The sequence below is a fragment of the Blennius ocellaris genome (genome assembly GCF_963422515.1).
Source record: "Blennius ocellaris genome assembly, chromosome: 20".
NCBI lineage: Eukaryota > Metazoa > Chordata > Actinopteri > Blenniiformes > Blenniidae > Blennius > Blennius ocellaris.
This window is the reverse complement of record NC_137669.1, coordinates 14,143,471-14,169,779: the sequence shown is the minus strand read 5'-3', so window position 1 is coordinate 14,169,779 and position 26,309 is coordinate 14,143,471. Positions and strand designations below refer to the sequence as shown.

The following is a 26,309-nucleotide window of genomic DNA, read 5'->3' as shown; positions in this document are numbered from 1 at the left end:
TCTAAACCTGGAGCAGGAGGGTCACTGGTTCACATACTTCAATAAGCAGGATATTTAGGGGGGGGAGTAGAAGTTATTGCTGGACTATTTTCATTGTACTCTGGAATCTTCAGTAAGGCCCCGAATCTCACTACTTCCTTGGTATTTGTGGTTTTAGGATTACTTATTAATGAAATGGGGGGGGGGCGTGTAGCTGTCCTAGCAGTCCTAATCTGAAGGGAAGTGTATGAGGGAATAAAAGGCATAAACATGTGCACAAGACTGACAAAATAAGCATCAAATACAGGTCTTTGTCAGTGTACTTGTATATATTTATGGGGGTTGTGTCGAGTTGATGACAGTAGAAGGTTGAATCCAAACGGACTTTCTGTTTCTGCCATGAGAACTAGATACTTGCAATATGTCATGGACTGGGAGGGTGGTTCTCGAGATCGCTGGAAGCGTGGCGAGCGTTTTGAAATCTCATCCGTTGACTAGTTGTCCACCGAGGACGCTGTCCGTGGACGAGTTGTTCAGGAGTTGCAATTTTGTGGACGAGTTGTCCTACAATCGTCTGTGTCCCATCTTGTTGCTCCCATTATCAGGGGACCCCCCCCCCCCCCCCCCCCCCGTTGGTCAGCAATGCGCAAGTGGAGCTTATTCAATGTAGTGGAAATTAACATTGGTGCCTGTAATGTGTTGCCCTGCAGAAATAGCACCTCTCCCACTATGACTTTGCAGGGGGGGGTGTGTTCATAAACTGCATCCCTTCTAGTAGACCCACCCCCGCGGCTCCAGTTTGTCAGGGCAGGGAAGGCAAATGTAAATGTGCGTACGACTATATAAAACTGACCAACCACACCAACTTCTCCAGGACTGTGTTACTCAGACCTTTTCCAGTCTTGAGCAGCAAGGACTCCTACTAAATGTTCAGTGTTCAGAGATGGACGGGCCACTTAATGCTCACAGTGAAAAAACAGAGTAGTCGTCCACAAGGTTTAAGCCCAGATAGACGACTCCCATTTAGACGACTTATTAGAATAAGTGAATTATTTCGAACATTTCAGTGACCTAGGATGAATAGCAACGTATTTTTACACATGAAGTTCCATAGGGTCTTTTAAAAAGTGGCCCAGCATTAGTTTAAAATTGCGGCGGGGGAAGAAAAAAATAAGCATGTTCGACGAAAAAGCACGATTTATAAAGGAGTTCTATAATAAATTGAGTTTATTTTGATCTAAGGCTGATTGGATTTGACACATTATGCCAATATTCTCTACCAATTTTGAGTTCAGGATATTTATATTTGCCTTCCAACTGTGCTTTTCATCAAAAATAATTCCTAGAAATGTGTTTATCACAAGTTTGGCAGAAAAACTCGTATTCGTAAACGGGGCCTTAGGTGTGACCAGACCAGTCGAGGTGTCTGGGAGGTGCGATGAGTAAAATTTGACCAATTGTCAAGAGAAACAAAGCCATATGATACTGAGGATGCACCGATCTACATTTTTCCGTTGAATTTCCGTTGCTTCCCCGGATGAATGTAGAATAGACATTGAATTAAATGCAAGGGACTTTAATTCAAGAGACCTTGCTTTATACAAGGACACACAGAGAGAACACCAGTTGGACCAGCTGCCGTTAGACAACACAACCCATTGTCTTAAGTCAGAGGCGCCGGCTAATCGTCGGGAAGGAATAACAAACTGGGAGAGAGGCAAGGACGGCTGCAAATACTTCAGTTAATATATTATAAAGGCCCAATCCCAATTCTCTTTTGTACCCCTTAGCTCTCCGCCTCCGCCTCTGCCTTCACCTCCAAAATGAGGGCAAAGGGATAAAAGTTTCAGCCCTTGGATTTGGGCGCCATTATATCAGCAGAGCTGAGCCACGGATGTTTGTTGATTTTCCAGCAGGAGCATCGTCATGCCGTCCCAAATTCAACGTGTTGCAGCAGCTTGGCTGCTTTGTTTCGTTTTCCGCCGTTCCACATCAAGGCGAAGAAATAGGCGGAGACATGGATTACTTCAGAGATGGATGCTATTTAACCATTCTCCCCACTTGGGTACACCCCAAAGTTAATGCAACGTACATTACTTCGCGGAATTGTATTTATGACACTTCAATGTTTTTCATAACAGCATTTTCCAAGAACTTAAACCACAAAAGAACATTTGTTACGCCTGACATACTGCAACAAGTGTTTCTGACCTTTTCTATTCAGCAGCAGAGGTGACAAAAGCGAGGCCTGCAGAATTTCCTGTTTATCTGCAGATATGCTAAGCACAGTGGATTATATGCAGCTTGTGTGTATTCCTTCACCTTTAACGGGTGCGCATGATTAATCGGCAATTGTGCATGATAAAATACAATAGTTCTTCACTTGTTTGCTCGGGGGTCCCTGTTTTCAAAACAGCCATATTGGACTACTTTGGAACTAAACAGTGTTATAAACACGGTCTCTACGAAACAAATACACATGGAAGCTACATACGCCAGATGGCAGCGCTACTGCTGCTCTTACTAGTATAAAACACAACAGGTTTATATAACTTTAGAAGCGTATATATGTGAAATGGGAGTCCTTCAGCGCCATGTCCTCCTACCCCTCTGCTTAAAGTGTGCATCTGGAAAAGCTCCATTTAGAGGGGTGAATAGCCCTTCCCCTCACCCCTCCGCCTCTGTACATTAGTGAAATGGGACACCTCTCAGACTCTTGTGAACGCGCATTTCAGAGGGGTAGGGGTAAGATGAAGGGCTCAGGGGGAGAAATGAGACTCAGCCCAAGAGGTCTCGGTACAAAGGGCTAAGGATTTTTCACTACATTTCCACCCTCTTTGATTGAAAGATCAACGCTACCGGTACCATTAGCCTTGCATTCATCACAGTTATTAAATGAAAAACTTATGGCTGGTCCCTTGCATTTTTTAAATTTTAATTAAAATATAGTCACACTAAAACTTTGACTCGCCACCCCTCCAAGGTACATAAACGAGCCCTCACAGAACAAATGACCGCATAAAGATGTGGAGATGATTACAAACCGCTGGGAGGTCAGAGACTAACCCGGAGACTGAGAACAGGCAGACGAGCCCAAACCTCACCTTCCCTCACGGCCGTTCCAGGGAAGGAGTAAAAGAACTCGCGCTCTCTACACCTGAAGTGTGAGACAAAAACAGAGAACAATGGTTACAATGAAATGTAATGCCGTCTTTGATTACATTGAAATCATCAAATATCATTTGACAATAAAATTGTAATACCTACAGAGCAATGAATCCACTGATCATACAGTAGCTTAAACTAATTCAATAGAATTCATGTGTGTGTATATATATATATATATATATATATATGTCAAAACAGTGGACATGTCATGAAAAGTTGGATAGCACAGTGACACTATGCTAGCTGGCTGCAAACTGTGGAATGGATTTCCTGACTCATTACTCCATGCCTCATTCAGCCTCCATTCAGAAAGTCCATTCCACAGTTTGCAGCCAGCCAGCGAGCAGAGCAGCTGGTGTGGTATCAATATCTTTTATTTCTGCAGCACTGTACCAAGAATGTCTGCGTTTTGCATCTGCAAGCTGAGCTTTAAAGATAGTAGTTGCTGCCTGTCAAAACTGGAGTGATGAAGGGGAAAAAAATGTAAATGCTGGATGCAGATGACATTTTTTTCACACACACGTCAAAGGAAATTCATTAGAATTACTGTTATCAACATAAGCACTCTGAAAAGATGCTTGTTCAGCCTGTGTTGTCGTTTATTCCTGCTCATGACCGGCAGAAGGTAAAATATCCCAGACCAAACAAGGAAGCACACAAATGTACAATTTACCAATATTAACCAGATGTATGGTCGATTATATCTCATTTATAAATCAAACACGGATGCAAGTTTCTTTCTTTGTCAGAATTTTTGCGAGACCGGTGTTCCTTGTTCAAGAGTGTAACTTGCATTATAAACAGTGTTGAATTTCATATTCAATGCAGTCTTGTATTTTCTTCACCATAACCTTTCCTCAGAAAGCACAATCCAGACTTTACTGATGCACATCTTGTTCTTGTAGCTCTGCCACATCTCCTTCAACAAGGTGTTTGCTTTCAAGTCACACGTGCAGTCACATGGAAAGGTGGGTTTTCAAATCATTATGTACACGTCACATACCATGTGTTGTATTGAACTGAGAGAGATGCTGTTTTGATAATTTACCCCAACATGTTTCCTCTATTGATTTATTTATTTTTTTTACCCACAGAGAATGAAAGAAATCTTCCCAAATGGTAACAAATGCTCTTTAGCTTTATTGTAATTTGTGTCCAGTTTGTGTTAACTCAGCATTCCCATTAATATCTGCTTTTTTGTCATGTTTTTTTTTTTTTTTTACTTCTTCTCAGATGTGGTTAAGACCCTTGGTAAGCTCGCCAATATTCCTACAACCTTTATGCTCTTTTTGTGTTTGAATATGTCATTCTCTGTTAAAGTTCTCGAAACCTTTTATTAGTTTGTCATGAAGTAGTTCAAAGTATAAAAACGGTCAGAAGTGACACTAGAGTGACCGTAGCTGCTCACTCGAAGGTAAAGGAATTGTGAGGCGTCTCCACCAGGTCGGATTTGATGGTTTCCTTCTCACTGTCATGTTTTCGCCACAGCTCAACTTCCCTTCATCGTTTTTATGAAAGGCGCAAACGACTGGACAAATGTCAATGGTGAGCAATTGACACTTAACTGTAAATGTTTCCCTCCATTTTAATAAAAAAAAAAAGAAGAAATTCCTAATGTGCAAACTGTTTCCATTTTGTCCTTCCTTCCAGGTTTGTCTCACCTGACGTTGGTTATTGGTGACACACCGATCAGCAGTTTTTACCTGTGCCATGTCTGTCACTTAAAATGCCCAGTCGACAATATTCCAAGCCACGTCCGTTCTTCGGACCATTTCACCAACTTCCTTGTAAGTCTTGGACACCGTATGTGGTGGGGGGGGAAAAAAAACAAAGCTGTTTTTCCACATTTCTGAATTATAATCAATGATTTCTTTTGTAGAGCATCACAGACCCAAATTCACTGGAATTCTCTTGGATGCCACAGAATGAAAAAAACAAACCATATTTGTGTGGCGAACACATGAGAAGAAATCGTGAGCTTCAGGTTTGTACACCAGTGCATTTGTGTATTAACTATGGAGTCGTTATTGTAGGAAAACTGAGTTTTTGAGCATACACAACATTGGCGGAGACAGAACTAGACTCGAAGCACTTAAAATTAAAAAAATCAAAAATTAAGCCAAAGTCACAAGTATTTACTCCAGTTCTAATGCGGTGGTAACCGGTCTGGGGGTAAAGTTTTCTTGATTTTTGTTTCTACTCCCTTGCAGCAGTTAAACGAATGTTGAAGCCTTACAGCTGATTAAATTGATCCAATACCCAAATGCAAGTCGCCATGAATTTATACTCTTGAATTTCACTGGAACCGTGTCAGGCGATGGAGGACTGCCAGAATGAACGAGCCTGTGAGCCTCAGCTCAGGGCGGGGAAACCCAGGCTTTTACAGCTTTGAATCCTTTCACCTCAGAAGTCTCGCGAATATCATGTGTAATAAAAACAGTCAATGGTGAAGCTGCTCAAAACAGACTTTTCAAACACAACTATCTTTGTACGTGTTGACAAATGGTTTTACAAGTTGTACTTCAGATAAGCAGATTTAAATTTTTTTAATTACAGACAGACAAATTTTGAAATGACTTTTGCAGATTCTGGTTTACATTGACAAATTCTTTTACAAAGTGATGACTGACTTCAGACACTCAGATGGAGGAAACTCTCCACATCCATTGATGAAAAATGTTGCTCCAATAATCCCCCATGCCGTCTACCATCTGCAGATCTTGCATTTACCCGCAAAGTTGCTCTCCGAGTTGACGTCCAGTCAGTACGCCGGCGGTATGCAATTCTAAAATTTTTATGTAAAGGATTTACGACGTGTGTGTCGAATCGCATGTTAAGAAATTGTTCTGACTCTTCTCTGTAGTGATGCGGACGTTAAGTCGAAATGAAAAACTTTTCAAACGCCTTCAAGGTCTGTACACATTTTCTTCACCGCAAATTAAGTTTTGTGTAAAAACTATTTCAATGATCTACTGATTCGACAGAATCTTAAACGATATCATGTCTTGAGTTCACGTCTGAATTCTTTCCGTGTAGATGCCCTGCCAGAGACCGACCTCATCCAAACTTACCAAAAAGACTCCAAAAGAAAGAGTCCATTGCTCGGTCAGTAAATGTACCAAACAGAACAATTGTGATTCTCAAATTTTTCCTGAAGTTGTCCAGTAGTTATATCGGTAAATTATTTTAAATACGTCTAAAGCAGCATTTGCGTTCCTTTTGGCGTTCCTCACCTTTCCCTCTTGTTTTTCTTTGTTTTCCACACAGGTCTGCATCACATTGTCGAATGTGTTTGTGTGGGTCCGAGTAACGAGAGGTACTTCCTCTGCACACTCTGCCACCTCCCGGTGGCTCCACACATGATCATCAAGCACGTTCTGAGCTTTGACCACGTCTTTCGCTATATCGTAAGTACCACATCCAACATAATGTTGCCGATCAATATAAGATTTATTTGCATGATCCGAGATGGTGAAACACTTTGTTACTTTAACTTTGCTGTTACTTTTAAAGTTGAGGTCTTGGAAATGTAGTTACCGTATTTTCCGCACTATAAGGCGCACCTAAAAACCTCCAATTTTCTCAAAAGCTGACAGTGCGCCTTATAATCCGGTGCGCCTTATATATGGACCAATATTGAGCCACAACAGGTTTCGCAACTACAGTAAGCAGCCGCCGACTTCATTTTTCCCCGTAGAAGAAGAAGCACGTGGTGCATGCTGGGATATGTGACTGCGCGAGGCGTGCCGTTTCATTTCCATTTGTGTGTTTATGTAAAGACCCCAAAATGGCTCCTATTAAGAGACACGCTTACGACGCAGAGTTTAAACTCAAGGCGATCAGTCACGCAGTAGAACACGGGAATAGAGCAACAGCGAGATAATTTAATATTAACGAATCAATGGTGCGGAAGTGGAGGAAGCAACAAGATGACCTGCGCCAAGTAAAGAAGACTAAACAGAGTTTCTGAGGGAACAAAGCGAGATGGCTACAGTTGGAGGACAAACTCGAACAGTGGGTTGTTGAACAGAGAGCAGCAAGTAGAAGTGTCGAATAGTGCAATCACTATTCGAATGAAGGCAGCTAGCAAGCGCTAGCAAGCGCTAGCAAGCGCTAGCAAGCGCTAGCAAGCGCTAGCAAGCGCTAGCAAGCGCTAGCAAGCGCTAGCAAGCGCTGTTTTTACGTGTTTATTGAATCGAGGAAAAGTTCCCCTCCACAAGGTGATATAAATGTTGCACTACATCTTATACCTCGCTGTTGTTAAAAGATAAATGAAATACCACGTCACTGACTTTACCTCGGGGAAAATAATAAAACAGCTGTTTATTCATTTTGGGAGTGAACGGAGTTGTCAGAACGCTGGTTTGTAATCTATTAATAAAGTTTGACTGACCTATCTGACTGTTTTGTTGACATTCCATTTAGCGCAGCTCCATCTAATGGATGCATAACGTAACCCCAGCCTCTACTGTAGCGTCTATTCTATGCGCCTTATAATGCGGTGCGCCTTATATATGAACAAAGTTTTAAAATAGGCCATTCATTGAAGGTGCGCCTTATAATCCGGTGCGCCTTGTAGTGCGGAAAATACGGTAAGTACAAAAGTAAATATGAAATGCTAACTATGACATAAGATGCCTTTTTTTTTAAGACTTATTGAACCTGTTCTTTCTGCTCATCGCGCGTCTCTAATGGTGTCCTTCAACCGTCGCGGGGGTCCCCTTTCTTATCTCTGTTCGTGTTTTCTGCTCTAATGGTATCTCCATCAGTCCTACTTTATGGTCATTCTGGGGACACGGTTATAGTTGCTCGAGATTCTTCATTTTTAAAAAAACATTTATGAGCTTATTACATTGTTTTGGTTTAATCATCATGCATATGTTCAGTTATACCGACACTCATAATACGGTGTTGCAGAGAATAAAAGATAATTATTCAACAATAGCGGGGATTGCTCATATTTCCACCAAACTCGCAAATCTAACTTTCATAATGAGGGAAAGGGAGAGTTACAGCAACAATACAAAGAATAAAGGCCTTATCTCTGTTGATAAAAGTATTTTATTGGTCATTTTGGTTAACTGTTTAACCGTAGAGTGCAGCAGGCCGGAGTTACGTGATGTACCTGAATGCATCACTCAGGGCTGCCAGTTGAGTTAGACCTGACCACATAACGCAGCGCACGACGAGGTCAGGAAGATAGAAATGCCAGTTTTAGGGCAAATTTTGGAGAAGCAGAGGGGCTCAAAACAGCACAGATGCATGTCGATCAAATAACTTTCTTGTTCTTCCTTTTTTTTTTTTTTGCGCAGGAAGAGTGGCATCCATCTACACTGTTGTCAAAGGCGAGCTATATAATAGACGCCTCCTTTAGCTCCAAGATTTTGGACCTGGCAAAACAGGCAGAGGAACTTCAAGGATGTACCAACATGAAGGTAATGACAGTTCACTGAACTATTTTTTCCCAAATTGGACATTTTTATTTTCTGATACGGTGAAAATGTGCGTTTGTTTTCTTTCCTAGCACATGAGACTGGAGCCGGACGAATTCACGTCGGTGAATTTCAAGAGTTACTCAGAAGGTTTGTGTTTACTTTTTCTCATTGCCTTCATTTGTGCACCATTATTGTTGATCAGTTGGATCCAGAGTTATGGATTTACTAATTCGTATGTTTTGTTTGCTTTCAGCTTTAACGAAGCTGGAACTGATCAAGAAGTGCAGCTTGCAAATAAGCGTCAAACCCGGGGAACAGCTTGGTAAAATATTCCATTTATACAATTTCTTTTCAGCGAATGTTGAATATTAAATACAATTTGATTTAACCTATTCGTTGCATTTTCTTAAGTTGTTTTGTTTTAAAAATGAATAATGAATTTGTTTCTGCAGCTGTATGTTCTCACATGTTTAACATAGCGTTGTTAAAATGTACCAAAACTACTTCCTCAAGTCCTTCTTTATTTATAACGCATAAAGCTACCGGTCGGATACAGTTCTTTGCGACCACAAAAGCAAAGACGAGAAGTATTGTGCCTTTGACTTGACTTTCCGGTCAGGCTGAAGAAGAGGCGTGTCCTTGTGTTGTAGTTTTTGTTCTCGGTGGTCGCGAGAACCGCTCCGTCTATTGTCATTTAACACTCAAGAGACATGACCGCCTGTCTTCGTAGTGTGTCGTCCGTCGTCATCGGAGAAGCAGGCGACGCCGGCGGTGCAGTCGACACCGGTTGCATCCTTTTCCTCGATCTTCAAAATAAGTTGCCAGGTAACGACTCCCAGTTCCTCCAAAACGATCCAGATTATCATACCAGGGGATGTCTGTGTTGTAGAAAACATTTAGAATATCTTTAATAATGCACAGAAGTTCGAATGACGTATGCCTCCGCCATGCTGTAGATCAGACCTCGTCTTTCCGTCTACATGCACACTAATAATCCAGTCCTTTTCTGGGGTTTTTGAACTAAGTGGGGAAAAGTTATTCACATTGTGAGTCAAGGACAGCTGATAAAAAAAGACTGGCGTTGTCGCCATGTTCAGATGCCTTGACAATAACAGGAGGTTTTATCAGAGGTCTCAGCCGTTACATTCCAAGAAAACCAATAATGGACAAAATAAAAGGAAAACCAGGATTTCATAATATGATGGCACTGACGTTGTTTGTAACTTTGCTGGTGGGTTAATGCATGAATTTGTGTTGTGGGGTGACTCTGCCTTGTCTCTTTGTGTAGGTCTGCCATATGCATGGTCACAATATGTTTTGGTTTCTCAAACATTTGGCACAACCGAGTCACCAGACGGTATGTTTCCCTTTCAAGAGACGATCTTTATAACATGTTAATTAAATTACCTTGCTTAAAAAAGTTGCTTACTTTGTTCTTCCACAGGGTCTGGTTAAAGTCTTTAATGATGGTATGTTTTTTTTTGTTTTGTCTTTTTTGTCTTTTTAATTTCCTGCTGTTAAGGTTTGTTTTGTTTTTTTTAAGTATTATTTTCTTTCTTACAGATGCAAAGGTTGATGGTTCTCAATACCAAGGTACCGTTCCCTTGCTTTATGTGGTTAGATTTTGATTTTGAACGCTGCTCATTGCAGCAAATTCTAACCACTGCACTCCTGCTTTTTGTTTTCTTTCAGCCTTATTCAACTTGGGCTTATACTCCTATGTTCAGAACTGCTTAAGAAAGAAAGAACCGCTTGTCGGTGAGGTGCTTTTCTTGATCTGCGTGTCCCACGTTAAACAAGCAGACCAACAAAGTTGATTTCTTTTTTCTTTTTTTCTCTCTCTCTCTCTCTGCTCGTTTGCTCAGGTATACCCATGATCGTGTCCTGCATCTCCGCTGAGGTCACGGAAGATCCTTTTTACCTGTGCTTCGCCTGTTCGGAACACTTCAGTAGCTCCTTGGTGCGACACCTCACGTCTGAGAAACACCTCATGCTCACACTGGTAATCGTTTTTTCCAAAGATGTTGCACGGTGCCTGTGGGATATTTAGCAATGGAAATTAGATTAATGTCTTTGTCGTGACGAGCTTTTGTCCTTTCAGTCCAGGTACCAGGATCCCGAGGTGCTGCCTTTTGCATGGAAGTCTGATGTCGACTTGGACGTGAAGGTACTGAAGGCCAAGGTGTGGGAAAAGGAGAAAAAAGACAGATCATTCATTCCCTTGAAGGTAAAATACCAACATTTATTTATTTATTCATTTTTTTGAAGAATCAAGCACAAGTAACAAACAAAACTAGTTATTTCTAGAAGCATTTTGCAAAGCTGCTAAAAGTTTGCTGATGCCCAGTGCAATAAAAGTAAGTTTCTCTACCAGGTTATTGATCTGCCGTACTGGATATTCTGCGACATCAATACAAAGGGTTACACTGAAGGTAAGAGCTGATCTTGCGTGGGACGTTTCCCATCGTTTCGGTGCAGAGGACACAAAAAAAACACATTTGATTTGCACATTGGTTCTAAAAACTAAAAACCTTGTTTCACATTATATTGTTCACTGTCCTTTCACTTTTGTATTTTGTGTGCCTCTGCAGTTTTTTCCACATTTATTTTTGTGACAAACTCCAGAACAAAACATACATTTCAGAAGTCACAATGTGAAATGATGTCTGATATTTTCTTTTTATGGACTTCAGCGGTGGAAGTGCTTAAACGTTGCGACACTCGCCTGACGGACGGAGGTTAGTTACAAGCTTATCAACTGAAAAACAAACTTAATTTTATTATTATTGATGTCATTCTACTTGTATGTCTTTTTTTGTGGTTTTGATGCAGTTCCGCCATTTAAAACAAATTACGGTCTCCAGGCCAAAAACAACCTCCCTGTGCTGGGTGAGAATAACTGAAATCATAAAGCCGTCCGGCCGAAATCCTCTTCACATTCAGCTGCTTGACTTCGTTTACCTCTTTATTGTAGGAAAGCAGTTCCTGGTCAAGTACGAGGCACAGAACTCTAAGTCACAGCGCTACAGGGCCTTTCTGTGTTTGCTGTGTCAAAGAAAGCTACGGAACAAGGAGTCCCACGTCCACATCTTCTGCCAAGAGCACGTCGTCTTATTTCTGGTGAGTAATTTATTGATGTCGCAGGAAAAACGTGCACACAGACGATAACGGCGACGGTCAGTCGGAATACTCCCGTTTTTTAACGCAAGTGTGTTAATCAATTGACTGTATTTGACAACTTATTGTTCTATGAGCAGAAGAAATGAACTGTGTGGGTGTGTTCCTTTTTAATGTGTGTGTGGTGTGTGTAGGAGAAATTCCACCCAGGCTCACTGGATTCCAGCAATGTCGACGCAAAGTGCTTATTGGATTTGGCACAACAGGCTCAGACTCATCAACCCGGGGAGAAGGAGCCACAGGTTGGATTTTGCGCCATCTTCATCGAGCACCCCCCTTTTTTGCCACACATTTATTGTTTTTCTATCGATGTTTTTTTTGCCTCCCTCAGGAGGTAAATCTGACCGTGCCCGTGAGGGATTCCCAAACCTATAAGAAAAGTAAGCGTGCTGCAACAATTGCGTCTCTGTGGCTGAAGCGTTGGCTTTACTCATTTTCATCCCTGTTTTACAGCAACAGACATTTTGAAATCTGCAGAGAAGCAGGACTGCAGGGTAATGTTTGAGCCAAAGATACAGCCCAAAGGAAGACTGGGTAAGTCAAATCAAATGATTTAAAGGAATCGTTCCCCGGAAATCAAATTTCTCCTATGTTAAAACATGTATTTTGGTGTTGGACCTCAGTTGAAACTTGCCTGAAAACCTGAAGTTTGAAAGTTGGTTGAGGTTTTTGTTTTGTTTTATTTTATCGACATAAACCCACTTCTGTTAAATTTCGCTGCTTCCTGCCATCTGGACTAGTATCGACTCGGAACCCCCTGTGATTCAGAAATGACCCCTGTGTTTGATTTAGAATCTCCGGGTTGCGTTGCTCCGCGGCCTGGATGTTTGTAGACGTCTCCACGATCAATTTTTGATTTTTAATATTTCACGTGAGCAAAGGACTGCTATGCTATCATCATGATTGGCTGTCCCTGTGGCTAGTTAACATCCTTTTTTAAACCATCACATTTTAAGAATTGATTTATAGACATTACAAAAGGAGACTGGTTATGTGAGAATATCGAATATCATCCCATTTTTGTCTGGGATATCGTCAAGATGTATTCAGCTGCCTTAAAATTAAATCCTTCATTCATTCATCGATTTGCTGCTTTCGTTTTGATGCAGCGTGACATTTAATCAGAGAATGATAAATGCACTTTATTTATTTTTTTTACATTGTTTCTCAGTTCCCAGTGGGTCTCCTTCAACTGCCAATGAGAACCACGTGAGAGGCCACAGTGTTGAAAAAACACCAAATGTGGAAAACAAAGGTACAAAAAATGTCTCAAGTGAACAAAAAGTCTCTCTGGAAAAAGAGGTTTTAGAAACCAACTCGGCGGTGGAGACAAAATCTGAAGAGGCGTCACTTGAAACGACAAAAGAGGAATCAAAAGAGGCTGAAGTTGATAAAACCAGTCGGGAAGTTCCAGGAAGCAGCCAGAGCGCAGTGAAAGAGGAAGTTGGAGCGCACTGTGAGCACGAAGCAGCCAAAAGCAGTGAAATTGTCCCGGCACAGCTTGAGAAGTGCAGCAACGAAGGCGGCATGAGCAAAAGGAGTATCGGCATGTGTGAAGGATCCCCGGAGGACCGGAGCCATAAAAGACAGAGGTTCACGTCCGAGGGCGAGGCTGGACTGACGGACCAGAGCGCGCCTGCCATGGAAGAGAGCCACAAGCCGAGTCAGAATGGCCGTACGTATAAAAACTCTAGTCGCCTTACCGGTAATCCGTTTTGTTCAGCATTCATGAGAATATTTCGATCGTCACCGAGAAGTTGATAATCAGGAGAAACCGTTCCGTCCAGGTTTAAGCAAGCTGTACGATTGCCGATGTGATAAACGTGATTCGGTTTACCTCTGCGAGTGCTGCTCCCTGAAGATCCCACAAGACGAGTTCATCAGCCACGTTAATGGATCCGGCCATCCAAATGTTGTTTTGAAGGTGAGCGAATGTCGTCACAGACATCTTTTGTCGGTTTCGCCCTGAAAATTCTGAAATGTCGTCCGTGAATGAGTTGTCCTACTGTCCTCTCTTCCAGAGTTGTTTTGTGCCTGTGCACATTTCAGAGCATGGGATTAAGTTAAAGCGGTTCTTGTACTTTCAGTGGGAGAGAGCTTAAGTAGCACGGCCACGTCTGCTTCTTGTATTGATTGTTGTTTATGTCTAAACTCTCAGGTTGTTCAACTGGAGGAAGATATGTACAGTGTCATCTTAAAACATAGCTTTGAATCGGGTAAGCTTGTGTCAGTCTTAACTTGTTGGAAGAAATCCTCTGTCTGCCGCTTATTTTGTGCAGTTGAGAGCTCAGTCCAATATCTTCCTTCACCTTGACAGTGATTGAGATGGTGTCGGTGCTTCTCTCCCGGTCTGAGCGCCCCTCAACCCCACCCTCTGCTCCACCTTCTGTTAAAGAAGAGGAGATCTCTATCACCCTTCATGAGCAACATATCGTCGACTCTGTGAGGGATCACATCAAGGTCAGTAAATTTGTCTTTGAGTGAGCTAAAATGACTTTGTACTTCCTTTCCATCTAGATAATTCAAGTCTTTCTTATTCATACAAACTAGAATGAACTTATCTCCCTTTCCCGCTAATCTTAACTCGTCTCCGCCTTAAAATCTGCTGACCGTCCATCTTCTGCTGGATTGATGCCCATCTTTTGTGAAATGCAACCATTGTTGCTTAACTTTCTCCAGAAGGAGAAACTCCCCATTTTAGAAATGTGCTGCAGTCCTGTTATGTTCAAACACCAACATTAAGTTTAAAATGTCCTGCTCAACACTAATTCTGTTGTCTGCTTGGAAAAAAGAAAAAAAAATTTTTTGTTTATGCAGAGTGTGTATCCATATTGAGATAAACTCCCATTTACTAAAAATAAAGAGTCCGAACACAGAAAAAAAAACAAAAGTTGACTTTGCAGTCAGTGTTTTCAGGGCTTCACCACATCCTGTTTCTTCTTAAAGGTGGAGAACGTGAAGACTGAAGGTGATTCAGAAACCTGCGAGGCGGCAGCGAGCATACTTGCGGTGACATCGAACGCAACTCAAGCCGCTGAACCGAGAGAATACGCAGAGTCTCATGTCGGCATTTTTGAATCGGCAAGCACAACTGAAAAAAACCTGGCGCCTCCTGCTCTCCCAGGGAAACTCTCTGAAGCCGATTCTACGTTCAACTCGGACCTGGATGAAAGGATGGCGGTTAATACAATCTGCACTGCAACTTCCTCTCCGTGTACAGCGACCACAGAGGAAGTAATGGAAGTCAGTTCTGCCTCGAGTGCATTGTCTGATGCAGAAGCTGCACAGCAAAATGCTGAAGGTGCATCTCCAAAAGGATCCACAGGGGTGCATGAAGGTCCGAGCATAATGGCTGACAATAATCCTCAATACCTGGAAACTGCACCTGCAGCTTCAGGCACGTGTCAGAAGTTACCAAAATCTGTGGCCACCGGCAAAAAGTCAATACTGGCAGTTAAAAAAGGGAATCGAGTAGAAGGAGTGGTCAATGTTTCAGCCCACATCGCACAGTCTGCTGCTCCTCAAGTGATCGCAGCCATGCCTGGCAGGCCTGAATCCAAGAGGGAGCCAACGAAGCTGCCACTCGCCACTGCAAATAAGACCAAGTCCACTAATGGATCTGTTAAAATTGGTACGTTTTGATTTTAACGTCGCAAGAAAAATCTGAACGCGTCTTAATGAGATGTTAAAATAGATGTCTCCACTCTCGCCTCCTCTCAGGTACCGATCAACTCATTGTTTTTATGAGCTCAAAGGAAAAACGGCAGCAGGTCTACTGTCAGCTGTGCTCCGTCAGGTTGCTGTCCTCGGATCACCTGCGCGAGATGAGCCACCAGTATAACTACGTGGTGCGTGCGTGATGAGACTGGGAGGAAAGTCAAGGCGCTGGTCAACAAGAGCAGCAGAGTTCAATTTCACGTCGTAAACTATATTATATTTTATTTTCCCAGCAAATGAAAATCCCCGGATGGACTGCAAAGCCTTTGGAGTATGCACAGAAGTTTCAAGAGACGGTGGCCATGTTGGCGAAGGAGCAGGGAAGTTTCAGTCAGGTACATAGTGTTTTATCTCATCTTGTTGACTTTTGAAGTTCAGTCGTGTACATTTGAACTCCTGCAAATATTTGGAAGCTGTTTTGACATGAGCTGTACTGGATGGATCGGATAAGGCTGTTAACTAGTTGTGATTAATCTTTTGCTAGAGACTGGAAGTCATGATCGATGTGTATGAGGAGGTGAATCGTCTTCCAGTGAAGATCGGTAAGGAAATAATTTTCTCTGAAGTATAAACGACTGAAGTGCAAGGTGTTTATTTCCTTTTATCCTACGTCACCATAATCAAATTTTACGTTTCCACTCACAGATACAAACATGGTATCACACTGTAAAAGTCGCATACTAAAAACGGTTCCCTTTGAGAATAGCTCATGTTTGTCTTGATTTATTGTTACTGAAATCTGTCATTTTTATGGTTCCTATTCTTCCCGTGTCTCTTGTTTCAGCTATAAAAAGATTGACAGAAATGCTGATGCAGAAAAGCCTGAAGGGCTCATCTTCGTCCACAGCCAACAATGTGGCAGCTTTGCAAAAGACAGTCGTCATTGGCAGTCCATGTGAAGTCACGAGCTCAGACGATGGTAAATTCAAGTGTCATTTCCGAGGATCAAATGTCTCCCACATACACCTGATTTCCAACCTCATTTCAGTTTGATTTATAGAGCTCTGATTGAAACTGTCATTTTGCAACCTCGATATTTTAATACCTTGTAAAGAAAACCAGGCGTGTTTGATTAACGAAGAAGACAATTAAAACCAACCCTGTATCTGTCCAAACCTGTAGGAGTCAACGTGGAAAATAATCGTGGTTGTGTCAAGCCTCAAGTCGGCTACCCTGAATCAACGTCGACATTTTTCAAAACTCCTGCCACGTCTAAGGAGACTCCTGTCAGCAGCCAACAACAGCCAAGGAAGGTTCCAGAATTAAAGGACACACAGAAAACCCCTGGACATGCTCAGAAGACATCATGTGTAATGTTGAGTCGAAACCCACGTGTTGAACCTGCTTCTGATGATAAAGCAGTGCAGAGTCAGTCAAGACCGTCCAACAAGGAAGATCAAGTGGTAAAGCAACATGCAAGACCTGGAGGAAAGAGTTCATCTGAGGAGCCGTCAAGAGTTTCAATAGGTGAGTGTTCTGTGTGCTTATTTGCAATTAGATGAAGAACTGGGGTCAAAGAAAAGAAATCCGTGAATAAAGAACAGAGAGTGCAGACGACCGGAGTGTGGGAGAGGGATGACTGGCTGCAGGTCATTGAGGACTGATCACCGCTCTCCCATTAAGGGAGGAGCTGCCCAGACAGGTGGAGGAAGACGCACACGAGCCTGGAAGAGGCGGCATTGTGCGTGTGTCTGGGGTGATTTGTGTGTTGATTAATCAAGAAATGGCGACTTCAAGAACGGTGTCGTCTCGCCGGTGACGAGCAGGTTCCAGGTCCACCTGAGTCGACTCTCGCTGTAATTTTTTCTCAAATAGGAAAGGGTGGGAGGCGGTTTCTGTATCCTGAGCTCAAATTTAAGTCTTGTTAAAACGACAGATGAGCCTGTTGGCTGAGCACGCTCTCGTCTTCATATGTCTCTATCAAGATTAATGAACAAGATAATTTATGCAAAACTTTTTTATTCTTAAATCTCTAGGTGTCAATGGGGACAAAAATCGTGGTTGTGTCAAGCCTCAAGTCGGCTACCCTGAATCAACGTCGACATTTTTCAAAACTCCCGCCACGTCTAAGGAGACTCCTGTCAGCAGCCAACAACAGCCAAGGAAGGCTCCAGAATTGAAGGACGCACAGAAAACCCCTGGACATGCTCAGAAGACATATGTATTGTTGAGTCGAAACCCACGTGTTGAACCTGCTGCTGCTGATAAAGTAGTGCAGAGTCAGTCAAGACCGTCCAACAAGGAAGATCAAGTGGTAAAGCACCATGCAAGACCTGGAGGAAAGAGTTCATCTGAGGAGCCGTCAAGAGTTTCCATAGGTGAGTGTTTTGTGTGCTTATGTGTTTGCAATTTACAATCTTTCTCCCCACAAATTGTAATTGTCTTGTTTTCGATCTCTTCATCTTATGTCTCCTTCATATTATGACTAAATCAAGATTCCTAGACAAGACAATTTACACAACTTTTTCCTTATCAAATGTCAAGGAGTCGATGTGGAAATAAAACGTGGTTGTGTCAAGCCTCAAGTCGGTCACCCTGCATCAACATCCAGAACTCCTGCCACATTGAAAGAGACTCCTGTCAGCAGCCCACAACGGCTAATGAAGGTTCCAGAATTAAAGGACACACAGAAAACCCCTGGACATGCTCAGAAGGCATCATATGTAATTTTGAGTCGAGACCCATGAGTGTTCTGTGTGTTCTTGGGTTTGTCGATTCAGGGATGATTGGCCTCAGCTGCTAGTAGTTGAGGACCGATCATGTCTCCCCCCATAAAGGGAGGAGCCTCTGAAGTAAACAACAAACCCTTGTCCCTGTTTGGGCACCAGGTTATGAAGTGAACAACAACAGGTGTGTCTTGAGGATGAAAAAAGACTTCAGTGACGCCTTCTTGCTTGCGTAGAGAAGGATTTAATGCACAAGTAGTTTAGCAGCAAAAATACAGGTGAACGTTCAACCCGGGAGTTTGCTTTGCCAATCTGCTACTGAGTGTAGGATCACGTCTCATTTTCTAGAGGTCCAAATGGAACTACATGGACCTTCCAAATAAGGTATGAGTGACCATAACATCCCATCAGGATGTCTGGTCATTGTCCAGGACCCGTTTTACAACCTGAGCCGACACGGCAAAACTGACCTCAAAGTATCTGTTATCTGGTGAAAGCCGTAAAAATGTATACATCACAGGATGTGAAACGACTCTAGTCTAGTCTCATGGCGGCAGACCAAGGTGGCACAAAGTTCCCTTCACCTCCCAGACACACGTGTTGCAGGCAGAAGAAGACAACAGCATTGTGTGTGTATCTGAGGCCGTGTTTACACGGACCCTGGTATTTTGGAAGAAAAAAGTATTTCTCTGTGTTTGGGCCACACACTTTCCTAATTCCTGAGAGCTCCGGCCTCAATGGAGATCTGGATACACTCCGTGTCTCTGGTTGCATCTGAAGGGGGGGTCGGCGGATGTTTGTCACAATTGGTGAATTTCCAGGATTCTGATTGGCTATCATGGCTTCATGCTTCTCATTACACTGCCTGCTTGTCGTTACTGTCTGTGTTGATGAAAACATTTTTTTTGGTAGAGACAAATACCAGGGTTTGTTTTGTTGTTGTTTTTTAAACTCTGGTATGTGTAAAAGTGGCCTTGGGTGTGGCGATGCGTGTGTTAATAAAGAAATGTTGACTGGTAGAACAGTGTCACCTCCTCCGTGTTTGGACTTGCGGCGAGGAGGCGTGCCTGCCGCAAGGAGAAAGACCTGCAAATTTTAATTGCAAGTCATGGCTTAGTAACCCAGGCTTGGTGCATTGAATACAATGACCGAACAACATAAACCTTATCGCAGCTTCACTAAGGAAAAGAGTCCAGGTTCACATGAGTCGGCCCAAGCTGCAAGTGCCAAGAGCACTTTCTCCTCTTCATAATATAATGACATCAAATTTACTGAGCAAGATAATTTACATGAAATCTTTTTTTATTCCCAAATCTCCAGGTGTCCATGTGGAAAAGAATCGTGGTTGTGTCAAGCCTCAAGTCGGTTACCCTGAATCAACGTCAACATTTTCCAAAACTCCCGCCACGTCTAAGGAGACTCCTGTCAGCAGCCAACAGCCAAGGAAGGTTCCAGAATTGAAGGACGCACAGAAACCCCCCGGACATGCTCAGAAGACATCATATGTAATGTTGAGTCGAAACCCACGTGTTGAACCTGCTTCTGATGATAAAGTAGTGCAGAGTCAGTCAAGACCGTCCAACAAGGAAGATCAAGTAGCAAAGCACCATGGAGGAAAGCGTTCATCTGAGGAGCCGTCAAGAGTTTCAATAGGTGAGTGTTCTGTGTGTTCTGGAGGTGCAGCGGTAGACCGTTAATTTAATGGAAGCTGGTGACTAACTCCACGTTCTCCATCACTTTTCTTCATCTGTTTTTTTTTTTTAACTGCTCCTTTTTCTTCTGCAATTATGTTTTACGGCAGCTTTCAGGCTCATTACTGCCACCTGGATTGAAGGAGGACTCTATTTTTTTATTTTTTTTTAATGTACACACTCCAATATTTTTGTCAGATGACACCATACTGTGAAAGTATGGGATGAATACAGATGCCATTACACCCATAGTGTGTTCATGTTTGTCAATTTTGTCTTGGAATGTGCCAGGTTCTTATGTTTCACAGGAGAAAGTACTTCCCAGCGTCAATGTTTGAATTCCTTGTAAAGAAAAAGCATTTTTGAGGAGAACAGCCTCCAGTAAAACTAGACACAGAGGAGGAAAACATCCGCTTTGTCTTTTTCTCCTGTTCTACTTTAAAACACTTCAAATGCTCGCCAGCATTTTTCTCAATGTCATTCTCATCTTTCTTCCCGTCAATCTTAATTGTCTTGTGTTCTGGATCATTCTCATTATAATTTTTTTCTTCATATGACTAAATCAAGATGAATATGACAATTTACACAAAGCTTTTTCCTTCCCAAAACTGTAGCAGTCGATGTGGAAAATAATCGTGGTTGTGTCAAGCCTCAAGTCAGTTACACAAAATCAACATCCAGAACTCCCGCCACGTCTAAGGAGACTCCTGTCGGCAGCCAACAACAGCCAAGGAAGGTTCCAGAATTAAAGGACACACAGAAAACCCCTGGACATGCTCAGAAGACATATGTAGTGTTGAGTCGAAACCCACCTGTTGAACCTGCTTCTGATTATAAAGCAGTGCAGAGTCAGTCAAGACCGTCCAACAAGGAAGATCAAGTAGCAAAGCACCATGCAAGACCTGGAGGAAACGGTTCATCTGAGGAGCCGTCAAGGGTTTCAATAGGTGAGTGTTCTGTGTGTTCTTGGGTTTGTAGATTTTGCTTCACACGAAAAAAAAACCCAGAAGTTTTAAGTTATTTGTTGTCGTACTTAAGGAAAAAAAAAAAGATACTGAACCATCATGTGAGTGTTCATACTACAGCCAATGATGTGGCAGCTTTGCAAAAGAAAGTCGTTGGCAGTCGATGTGAAGTTACGAGATCAGGTGATGGTAAACTCGATACCATCCACAGCTTTTATTCAGTGTATATGCACGAAAGCCCGTCCAGAACCATGAAGTACCGGCACATACTGCACAGTGGAAACGAGGTTTATCTTGACAAAGAAACCGGTCAAAGAACGGCAGTCCACATGGACAATCGTCACGTTGGAGAGTATAGACTGCAGGAGAAGGAGACGTGCAAAGTTGATTACAAGCTATGTTGATACAAGAACCCATGGAGGCTGGAACTCGGTGAGAAGCTCAGTGCATTGAATACAATCACCAGACAGTATCAACTTGTAGCAGCTTGTCGAACAAGAGGGTCAGTTTCACCCTGGCTCCAAGTTTTATCCAATAGGAAAGGGTTAAAGAGAGTCGCGGCCTCCTGAACTCAAATGTGGAGCTTGTTGTAGCGTGAGGGGAGCCTGTTGGCTGAAAGCACTTTCTGCTCTTTATATAATGTCGACATTAAGATTAATGAAGATGATTTACACAAAACCTTTTCCTTTCCAAAGCTGTAGGAGTCGATGTGGGAAATGATCGTGGTTGTGCCAAACCACAAGTCTCTTACCCTGAATCCACATCAACGCTTTCCAAAACTCCTGCTACGTCTCAAGACGCTCCCGTCGGCAGCCAACCACAGCCAAGGAAGGGTCCAGAATTACAAAAAAAACCCAGAGATGGTCAGAAGACCTCGGAAGTAAAGTTGTTGGGTTGGGACCGACACGTTGAACCTGCTGCTTATGGTGACGATAAAGAAGTGCAGAGTCAGTCAAGACCTGGAAGAGGGAGTTCATCTGAGGAAGTGTCAACAATTTCAATAGGCGAGTGTTGCATGTGTTCTCGCGTTTCTCGATTTTTGTCCTTGAATGTGCTTGGTTCTCATGTTCTGATGTTTCACAGGGGAAAGAATTGAAGGAGAAAGCCATTTGTTGGCATACTTGAGTATAAAAAAAATGGACGCTGAGCCCATCATTGGTGAGTGTTTATAATGCTCAAATCCTATTCTGATCCTCGGTAGTATGATTGAAGCTGCCGGTGTGTTAAAGCTGGTATGTCTCCGTCAGGTCAGGGCACTGTGTGGGAGTGCCGAGGCATCTCCCAGATGCCGTTCTTCCTGTGCGAGAGCTGCGAACTGATGCTGCCCCAAAACAACATCTGCCAGCACATGATCAGCCAAAATCACAAGTTTAATTATTTGGTGTGTATCGTCTCCGAGCCGTGACGATGACTTTTGGCAAATGCTGCTTAATGGAGATTATAATCAGACGTATGTTCTTCCAGCAGAAACGACACACTGAATTATTGCAGTTCTGGACCTTTCAGGACTTACTCGAGGAAGAGAGACTGGAACTTTTTGACTTGGTGACCTCGGAGGTGGCGAAGCGGGAGAGTATTCTGAATATAGGCGCGAAGGTAGCTCACATCTATATTAATGAAGGATCTCCAAATGTTGTATTTTCAGTGCCTCTATTGTTTTTGTTTGAGATTTTCAAAATTGCATCAGTAATTTTCTGTATTGGACTAGTGTGTTTTGATATATATCATCGAAAAAATATATATGTCAAGAAAAGTAAAAGCAGATTGAGGACCTGCTGCTGTTTTCTGTTTCTCAGATTGTATTGCTGAGAACAGAGTTGTACGAATATCTTCAGAAAGCCCCATTCACTGAAGGTACCGTTATACACAATCTGCAACTGGCCAGAGTTCATTTTCATATTAAAATATACAAGATCTTGTCTAAACTGTTTTTTTTGTTTGGTTTTTTTTAGCCTTGAAGCTGTTGGAAAGCATCAGTGAAAGGAAACTTCGAGTCGCCTGTCTTCCAACACAGAAAAGTGAGTTCAACCAGCTCGGTTGTTTTCACACTCAAGCACAGTCTGACAGACTTCAGCCGCCACAATACAAGTACAAACTATATTCTATGGTTTCTGTTGAGCAGGTCAGCAGCTCGAGTCCCAGCAAAGTTTGAAGCTGTCTCTTCCCACAAAGATGCAGTTGAGTCCAACACCTTTAAAGGACCAGGGACGTAAACATGGTAACATTAATTTGAGAGATTTCTTACTATCTCTCCATTTTTTTCTACATGTTGAGAACCTGTCCAATGAATGCATTTAAATAACTTATTTTAGGCCGTTTGGCTTGAACCAGTGTGAGAATGAGGAAACACATTTCAATATATGTTGCAGGTGTGAACAGCTGGCCTTCCTCTCACTTTGGTGACAGATGTTCTGCCACAGTCTCCAAACCCCCGACATCAGCCGGCCAAATAGTTTACTTTGTCTTGTACTTTAACTCTGTTCCATCTTGGTCTGTCATCGTAACCACTGACAGTCACAGACTGGACTTTCTTCTCTAAGTGCTTTAACAGCATCCCGCAGAAGATATAAGCAATATAATCGCTCATAATTTCAGTATAAGAGCATAAAACTATTTTGAAAACTGAAATTATGTGCTACTAAACACTGTTTTGCATACATTAATGACTAATGCATGTAGTGCGGCCCCTAAATGATGGTAACCCTGATTTATCATGCAGCATAGACAAAATATTTACAATAAATGCAATTAGTCAGTTTTAAAGAAATGTTGGTCTTTTAGTGACATGAAAGGTAAATACAATTTTTGGCACCACACAGAAACTACACATAGTTAGTGTATAATAAAAGAGGACGGTTGCCTCTAAATACTTAAAAGAAAATCTCTTCACTTTTTTTTTTTTATTGTTTCTTTATATTTGAAAACAAAACACATTTTCAAATGTTATTGGACAAATAAAACTTATGAAACTAGTTTCTGACCAATTCAATTGAAAATCAAGCCTTAAAAAAGATAGGTAGATCAGAGACTGTACTGTTCCAACATACCCCCCCCCAGTGACATTACATCACAGGCAACAAAGTTAAAATACATGCTTAATAGTTTATGAATTCCAATGAACACCAGACAGCTTCATGAAAAAAAAAAAAAACGGATGTGAAAGGTGGATATGTCCTGGCTTCAAACTGCATTTTGTCACTGGTTAATCGTTTTTATTGTGTTTCCTCTGCCGTTTCCCTTAGCAGTAAAAAAAAAACACGTGAACGAAGATCCGATGGATGGAGAGTTACATGACGTCCAAAAAAGAAAAGCCTCCAGTCCTCTGGATGCAAGAAGTTTTCCCTCAAAGGCTGACGCTGCCATCGCTCCACTTCCTCAGGCTGGCACTTGTATCCAGCCCAGAAACATGTGTGCTAGTCTCTCTGTGCAAAAGGAGGTTGTGCCACCCGTTTCCCAGCACCAAACCCCGACCGTCCATGTGTTGGCAGCAAATCTGACAGATGAAGATTCAAAATCCTTGTCTTCTGCTCCGGGTGATCTTGAAGTCGCTCAGACACTGCCTCTCTCAAACCCTCCGAGCAGGAAAAGGAAAAGGCCAGCCGATACATCTGTTGAAACACTGGTCAGATCGTGCACAAGAAACTCCCCAAAGAACTCCTTGCCAACCAAATCCAAAGCCCCCCCACTGCAGCCCATTCAGGAGCCTAGCTCTGTATCGCCTTCTTCCATTGCTGGCGACCCTGCTGCGACTCCCAGCTCCCTGCCTCTTCAGCCTGAACACACAAAGTCCATATCTGACATACAAAGCATACCCCCAAATTACTTCACAGTTCTGTCACAAATAATAAGTGTGCTGAGAGATGGTACTAAGGCTTGTTCAGCCACAGATATTATGAAAGCTATCCACTGCCGTGCCATCACGTCAATACCAAGTGATGAAGGAAAGGCTTCTCTGGCGAGTGAAAGTATAGAAAGGAATACTACTGACAAGGGTTTGAAGATTTCAGGAGGCATTCCTCGGAATCCGCTTCTCAATCAGCTTCTCGCCCGGGGTGCCAGCTCTACCAGTGCAGCCAGCAAATCACTTTTTCAGAACAATTGCATGAGGGACGACCCTACGCTCACGACAACTGAAAGCAATGGTGCTGGTGGCGTGGCAATGTGTCCTACGACTTCTACTGCCTCCCATGCTGAATCCAGTGATCCACGACATCCACAAGGCAGCACGAGGCAGCTGACATGCAGTGCTGTTGCTCCCAGTGTCACAGAACCTGGAACATCTGATGCTTGTCCCATAAACACCATCGTATTGGGCAGAGGAAATTATGCTTGTGGATACGTGGTGACTGGCAGCTCTAAAGGCCCCACTAAGCTGAGCAGTAACCCCCAGGTGGGCTTGTCCACAGGCCTATCGGTACCCACTCCTGCAGCATATGCCAAATACAGCAAAGCCACATATGGTAAACCTGGACATTCATTTCACAAAACCACAGTCAACCCTACTATCAACCCGACTTTCACCTCACCTACCAACATGGTTGTCAACCCTCTCGCCAACACTGTCAACTCTTCTGTCATCCCTCACGTCAACTCTGCAGTCAACTATCAGGCCAGCACCATTACCAAGACTTTCATGAACTCTTTCAACAGTTCGGTCCAGCCACATACCAACAGTGCCGTCAACCCTCCCGCCAACAGTGTCGTCAACCCCCCCACCAATAGTGTCGTCAACTATTCCATCAACCCTCATGCTAACAGTGTTGTGAACCCAGCAGTCACCCTTCACGTCAATCCCCATGCTGTTGGTCAGCCTGATGTTGACTTTGCCGCCAACACTGTCGCCAACCCTACGATCAACCCTCCCGTTTCCTCCCAGAGTTCTTGCCAGTCTTCCGCGGGACTCTACCCAAGCCAGATCCACTCGGGAGTAAACTACTTGCATCTGCAAACAATTGGACACAGTTCAGCAGTTGGGATGGAACCCAGGTGGACCAACGTGGAAATGCAGCAGTACCAGTATCGGCAGCAGTATTATCAGCAACAGCAGCACTATCAGCAACAACAGTATTATCAGCTCCAGCAGCATCTGCAGCAGCAGCGGCAGCAGCAGTATTCAAACCAGCAACAGAACCAGAACCAACAGCACGGCTGGTACCAACAGTCGAATTAGCAGCAGGGAGGAGTAACTGTTTCTGGAGAAAATGGCAGGAAAAAGTGACCTATGGTTTTGTGTTTTACCTTATCAGCTACCCAGTTGTTTTCCTGATGCTGAAAAGTTTTCATTGAAGTAGCATCAAATTCTCAGGTTACTATGTAAGGAAATTGTTATGAGTTCTACTTTAAATTTAAGCTACCAGTCAAAAAATTTTCATATGAAATCACATCGGGGTTTGTTTTTTTTCGATTTTAATCTGCTGTAATTTACTGAGCCTTTTGTAGCAGTTTTATCAGTGTTTTATTTGTTTTAATCCTGATGCTCCAAATGTTCGCCACTTTGTAGATTGAATAGTA

The 26,309-nt window shown here is 42.8% G+C and overlaps 2 protein-coding genes across 2 annotated transcripts in view; both read left to right on the top strand.

Annotated features, from left to right (window-relative positions):
- Nucleotides 1–5,919, top strand: part of LOC308144985 (uncharacterized protein) — a 10,068-nt gene extending 4,149 nt beyond the window's left edge. The window contains exons 2-8 of the mRNA XM_080516296.1: nt 4,053–4,115; nt 4,242–4,266; nt 4,381–4,398; nt 4,636–4,692; nt 4,798–4,950; nt 5,027–5,131; nt 5,865–5,919. Coding sequence (XP_080372422.1) covers nt 4,053–4,115; nt 4,242–4,266; nt 4,381–4,398; nt 4,636–4,692; nt 4,798–4,950; nt 5,027–5,076 — 366 coding nt within the window. The 3' untranslated portion in view covers nt 5,077–5,131; nt 5,865–5,919. The remainder of the gene's footprint in view (nt 1–4,052; nt 4,116–4,241; nt 4,267–4,380; nt 4,399–4,635; nt 4,693–4,797; nt 4,951–5,026; nt 5,132–5,864) is intronic.
- LOC308144445 (uncharacterized protein) lies at nt 5,481–26,309 on the top strand (the record flags this gene model as incomplete). The annotated part of the gene is made up of 42 exons (XM_080515561.1): nt 5,481–5,492; nt 5,865–5,922; nt 6,184–6,252; nt 6,415–6,554; nt 8,460–8,582; nt 8,672–8,729; nt 8,836–8,904; nt 9,313–9,407; nt 9,871–9,939; nt 10,027–10,051; nt 10,146–10,175; nt 10,275–10,340; nt 10,448–10,584; nt 10,684–10,809; nt 10,957–11,014; nt 11,276–11,320; nt 11,415–11,471; nt 11,557–11,702; nt 11,894–12,001; nt 12,091–12,139; nt 12,213–12,293; nt 12,931–13,434; nt 13,547–13,683; nt 13,918–13,975; nt 14,077–14,219; nt 14,706–15,390; nt 15,480–15,607; nt 15,710–15,811; nt 15,961–16,018; nt 16,261–16,395; nt 16,599–16,943; nt 17,453–17,794; nt 19,463–19,795; nt 20,448–20,780; nt 21,494–21,802; nt 21,882–21,956; nt 22,046–22,179; nt 22,266–22,394; nt 22,595–22,652; nt 22,751–22,816; nt 22,921–23,016; nt 24,041–26,309. 42 exons carry the CDS (start codon nt 5,481–5,483, stop codon nt 25,966–25,968), a joined length of 7,719 nt encoding a protein of 2,572 aa, XP_080371687.1. The 3' UTR covers nt 25,969–26,309.